General features: G+C 29.8%; 1 protein-coding gene across 2 annotated transcripts in view; it reads right to left on the reverse strand.

The window, feature by feature from the left end:
* Positions 1–6,000, reverse strand: part of LOC117167097 (protein ecdysoneless homolog) — a 108,344-nt gene that overhangs the window by 88,743 nt on the left and 13,601 nt on the right. The window contains exon 1 of one of the 2 annotated variants that reach the window (XM_033351736.1): positions 2,357–2,762. The exons of the other annotated variant lie outside the window; for it this stretch is intronic. Coding sequence (XP_033207627.1) covers positions 2,357–2,609 — 253 coding nt within the window. The 5' untranslated portion in view covers positions 2,610–2,762. Of the gene's footprint in view, positions 1–2,356; positions 2,763–6,000 lie in introns of those variants that run through there. 2 annotated transcript variants of the gene reach the window in all.

Genomic DNA, 6,000 nt, shown 5'->3' on the forward strand with positions numbered 1-6,000 from the left:
AAAATTTGACCCCCTAGTTTTTGTCAAAAGGTCCACTTTTGGAGACCCCCTGAATCCGAAAAACAGGTTTTTACGAATGATTGGCCTTTGGTACACTCTTTTAGTGTCCTAAGCTAAATGCCAAGTTCGCTAGGCAGACATTTTGGATGAAAATACTAAAACTGAGCCCATTTTGAAAATTTTTGAGTACACATTTTTTATGAATCAACAATTCACTGTACACTTGTCCATAGTACTTAAAAAGAAAAATGTTACTTTTCGATACCCTTACAACATTATCATAACAACTTGGTGAATTTTTTCAAAAAATTGAAAATTCTAATTTTGATTGCAGAAGAACTCGTCAAAAATCAAAAGTTGCATTTTCCGGTCAAACTAGGCAAGACAGGAAAAAAATGATGAAACAAACATTGCGCACCCAAAAAATAACTACAAATTTGTTATTAATCACTTTTTTCTAGGACATGTAGTTTTTGTTTTATTTATAAAAAAAACATTGAAAATACAGAAATTAAATTTTTCTACACACGACACAGGCTAAGCAAAAATAAATAGATAACATTTTTTCACCGAAAGTAGAGCAAAAAATTTTTTATTAATAGTCTTTTTTACAAAATTCCAAAAAATACACGAAAATTAACCTTTTAAGCCAAATAACGGAAAAAAAAGAAAAGGTTTGATGTATAAATTCCCTAAAAATTATCATTACAACTTTTTGAATTTTCTTGAAAAATCAAAAATTCAAATTTTGACAGCATACAAAATAATGGAAAATCCAAAAATTACATTTTTTCATGCAAAAATTTCACATTATTTCAAAGATTTTCAAACATATTAATGCATTTTCGAAAAATATATATAAAATATAAAAATAAAAAATATATATTAAAAAAACATTGGAAAGGAGCAAGTTCAATTTATGGAAAAATGACCCAAGTTGCAATAAAATGTTTAAAAACAAACTTTTTTTTAAAGAATGCACATTTTTTTAACGGGACAATGAAACGTCGTCTTTTTTTATACCAATGCAAGTAATGAATTATAATAATATATATTTATGGGAATGATATAAAATTTCAGAGATAAACTCGAGTGCGAAGCACAAGATACGTGTTGAAAATTTGTCCCTTAAATCCGAAGGAGCTTTAATAAAAGATAATTTACAAACATAAAATTACTTTTGTCAATGCTTTCATTTTTAGTTTTAAAAAGTCTAAGCACAAAGAGCGAGCGCGTAGAGCGAGGTAAATACATTACCGAGCGCAAGGTAAATACATTATCGAGTGCGAAGCGCGAGAACCAACAGTCGCGCGCTCAAACTTGCGAGCGAAGCGTGCTGCACGCGATAAGAATGTGCAGATTTTGTAGAGTAGTTTTCTGTGACAGGGGTTGTTTTTGAAAAATTGCACTAGGGGCCATGCAAGAGCCTTAAATGAGCTCTGAATTCCTGTGGAATAAAATACTTGATATAAAAAATATATCTACCATGATCCTATTAGCTTTACGTACAGCTGGCAGTACCATACATTTAGTTGGGAAAATTCAGAACCAAAAATTTGGCTTTTGGGTATTAAATGAACCCTTAACTATGACATAAAGCATACGTTGTTTGTACGAAGTGGTACTTCCAGGTTTACCCACCTTATGTTTCTTAAACGTTGATAATTTTAAAAAATATCGTTTCTGATTGCACGGCAGAAAGTTAAGTAAAAAAAAAACTGCATAACAGCGGCTTTTGGTAGAAAATGAAGCTTTAACATTTTATATTGCAATTTGATTAGTACTTAGGTGCTGAAAAAAAGTGGCAAATAGTTTTATTTAAGGGTTTTTCCTCGGAAAAAATAAGTCTTATTATTTTACTACTTTTAAAAACTTTAATGAAGAGGTAATTCGTCGAAAAATGAAGATGGGAGACAAGTACAGTCAGTTATCTAGTTTCAAATTACTGATCTGTTTATTACTATATTAAAAATGTGCGTCCGAAAAAATACAAAATGTATTTTACTTGTTAAGGGGATGTTCCGATTTGAGCAGCTGAGAGTTATTTAAAGTTTCAAAGTTGGCAATGCCAATGTATAAGCATAGGCTGCCGGTGCGCAATGATGCCTATGCTTATACATGGCATTGCCAACTTTGAAACTTTAAAAAACTCTCATATACTCAAATCGGAACATACCATAAGTCTGATAGCACACCTCTTTTTTTTTGCAAAAAGCCCATTTACGGAAATAATGTTGTTCATCTACGTCTGTACTGCAACCCTCATCACATTTTCTGTGAGAATTTCACTTCTATAAGGGTCTATAAAAAAGCAATAAAAGAAAAAAATAATTTATGAAAAGAGAATTCAAATTACCAGCTTCCCCAGTCCCTTTGAAGATTTTCTCAAGTAAAAGAGTCCGTTTTGTTCTTGGATAGAATTGAATTGAATCTCTGTGCCATATATAATTTTTCGTAAAAATTTCTGTTTTCTCATTATATTTTACGATTTCGTTAAGAAGCAGTTCTTCAGTTACTTGTTCTGGGTTGCTTGTAAAACAAAATTGGGGATACAAAAAACATTCGATAACGTCATCACTTTTTGTATTATACATCTCAGTATTAGCCATTATCGACTGTCACACTTTATGACATAAATATCTTATAATTTGTCATTTCAGTCAGAGAACATTTCAAAAGAATGTCATTTAATACATTTCAGTTTGTGTTTCTTTCTATTAACACAATGACCATGACCCAAGAAGCTATGGTCCAACAACTAGTGATACAAAATACGTACAAGCTAGTGTCCCCAATCTTGGTAACTCTTTAAACTGCGCTTGCGTCGCGCCGACCACCCGATTAGTCACTATTAGCGCGCTGATTTTGAATTATATAAATATTCAGATTTAATATTTATGATAAATCATGATTGGAAAATGCATCCAAAGTAATGCCTAGATCCTAAATTGGAATTTTTGAGTAACAGGTAAAAAAATAAATATTAAAATTCAGAAAAAAACAGATTTTTTCTTTAATTCAGCATTTTAATTGTTTCGACATATGATAAAAAGGTAATAAGAACTTTTAGTTTCAAGCAAAAAATATTAGTTTCAATAGTATCAATATAATTTGATTATTCGTATTCAATATTATATATTTTATAATATTCATACAATAATTAATTAGTCACTGTAATTCAGGTCTTCTTCAAGTTATTAAAAAAGGTAGCATATAACATTTATCAGGGCAGTAAATAATTATACTTATTTTTGGAAATTTTAGAGATTTTATTTTAAGTCAAATTGTCGGAAATAAACGAAAATTTAATTTCCAACTCGACAGAGACGAGATTAATCATTGGGACAAACAAAAATGATGTATTTTTTGAACGCAGAATTCATAAGCTCTTTTTCATGAAAATCGATTTTTTGTCTCTGTCACTCCAAAATCTTATTTTAGGATTAGGACAATTTTAATTGGCCATATCTCAATCATTATTTATCATAAATATTTATATAATTCAAAATCAGCGCAAAAACTCCTGTAAGTTATCTCAAAGAAATATTCATTTCATTTTTTGTTTTCAATTAAAATTCAAGTAAAATGTTATTAGTACCAGCAATACTTTTTCACAGTGTATTACAAAAAAAAACTGAAATGAAACCGAGATCTGGGCAGGGCCGCCTGAAAATTTTTGTGTCCCATTCTATAAAAAATATTGCTAAGCGTATAATAATATATGTACTAAGATTTTAGATTTTAGAAATATTACAAATTATTATTGAATATTTTATCTCATTAAGTAAGATTTTTAAAAATCGATATTTCATAGCTTTTAGAAATGTAATAGATTTTAAAGGATTTCTGCAAATTTCCGAAGATTTCAAGAGATTTAACAGACTTTAAAGAATTCAAGAACATTATTTATATTTTAAAATTACTTGAAAATGTTAAAACTCATTTAAATTTTACTGAAATTCCTGAACGTGTTTTTAAATACTTTAAAATATTTTAAATTACATGAAAATCCTTGAACTTTTCAATTTTTTAAACATCATTTAAAATTATTTGTAAGATTTTAAATTCCTTTACTCACTTTCTAAACAATATTAAATCCATTTATATGCCACAAAATCCCTTAAAATCACTAAAAATCTCTTAAACTCAAAAAGTATTTTGAAATCTTTGCAATCTCTTGAAAATTCTTGTACTTTTTTAAGAACTTCTAAAATATTTTTAAATTCTTTAAAATTAATTGAAATCTGTTGAAATTCGTTCATAAACTTAAATCTTTTTTAATTTAAAAGAATTTTTAAATCCCATTAAATTATTTTGAAATTCATTAAAATCCTTTTAAACACTTGAAAATATTTTGTAATTACACAATAATACATAAACTCTTTTGAAATTTCTTTAAATTTTTTTTTATCATTTAAAATAAATTGGATTCATTATAAACTTGTAGAGCGCAAAGGGAAGTTGAGGAATATGTCAGAACATTGGTGAAAATTTAGGCACATTTCGCAATATCAAAAATATTTGCGATTATAAAGTATATCAAAATACCAAGAATTTCTAGGAACCAAGCAAAACTATCAACCAACCTCGGTTTTCCCGCGAATAACGTATAAATAACAATCATCGCTAACCGAATCCATTTGACATCAGGCAGGGTCCGAAACTTGAAATCACAGAATCTCTCGACGGCGAAATATGTTGTTTCTTAGAGGAAATTATACTTTTTTCATATTTTCAAAATTTGGAGAGAATAATTAAAAAGATTTTCTTTAAAACCCTACCTTTTTATTTTTCTAAATATTTTTTTTTCGACATTGTCGAAATATAAAAGTCCCGAATTGGAAAATTTTCGACAATTTAGTCTTACCGAATTTGAGAATTCCTGACAGAAAATTTTCGAATTATACAACATCTGGGCTGAACAATTCCCTATTTTAAACAATTTAAAAAATAGTTTGCTAAAAAAACTTCAAAAATGATAAAAATGTTGTTTGAAAATGTGCAAAGTTTGTTTCATTTGAAGCTCACGTGTTTTTAACTTTATTTTTGTATAACATTTTTATACAATAATTGTTATTTTAAATTAAAGCAATAGTTAAAAAAACTAAACAATAAACGAAATTTCTATCATAAAAATATTTGATTATTGTATTTTTAATAAATAAATAATATTGATCACAAAACTGTTTTCTTAATTTCTGCAATTCAGGAATTTTCTTGTTTGTGTATTTTATAATTGGACAGAATTCAGCCTGGAATTTTATTATTCGAGAATTTTCAAATTCGATAATATTGTACTGGGACTTCCGTTTCCGGTATGAAAGTGTAAAGTAGTGGGAATTGTGGCTGCTGAGTTTTTCTGATATTGTGGTGAAATTTGAGGTGAGTGGATTGTGGAAGTGTGTGGAAGGGTGTGGAGGTGAGAGATCTAATGGTGGGATTGTGAGATTGTAAAGGGGAGGTAGATATTTTGGAGGATTGAGACAGATTTGTGTGGAACTTTGTTTGGAGATTTGTGACAGGGTGGGAAGACTGTGTTGACGGATTGGTAGTAGCAGGGTTGGGTAGCGACAAAGAAAGGCGTGACAGGTAACAGACAGCAGCGGTAAAGGCAGGGAAGATAGAAGGCGGGAAAATTTGAATTTTATTAATGGCTAGTCGTGCGAGCATCTCCTCGGAAGAAATAGAATTAGAGCAGGAAGTCTTCAGTACACCGAAAGAGATAAAGGAAAGAAAGGCAAGGGGGAAGTATAAAAAAAAAACTATAGAAAAGGAAAGATTGAGAGCAAAAAGCGTAGGGTCCTTAGAAGCATTTATCAAAAGGAAGAGAGGGGAGAGGGAAAGCAGTGAAGAGAAGGAAGAAATCGGGGCCAGTATAAAATACCAGAAAATGTTTATATCGCCGCCGGAAAAGCAGAGTTTGGTAGGGAAAAGCGATAACAGGGAGGGTGCCGACGGTAGCGGAGATGAAATGTCGATGAAAGAAGAAAGGCTAAAGGA

Source organism: Belonocnema kinseyi, chromosome 2 (genome assembly GCF_010883055.1).
Source record: "Belonocnema kinseyi isolate 2016_QV_RU_SX_M_011 chromosome 2, B_treatae_v1, whole genome shotgun sequence".
In the NCBI taxonomy this organism is placed as follows: Eukaryota; Metazoa; Arthropoda; class Insecta; order Hymenoptera; family Cynipidae; genus Belonocnema; species Belonocnema kinseyi.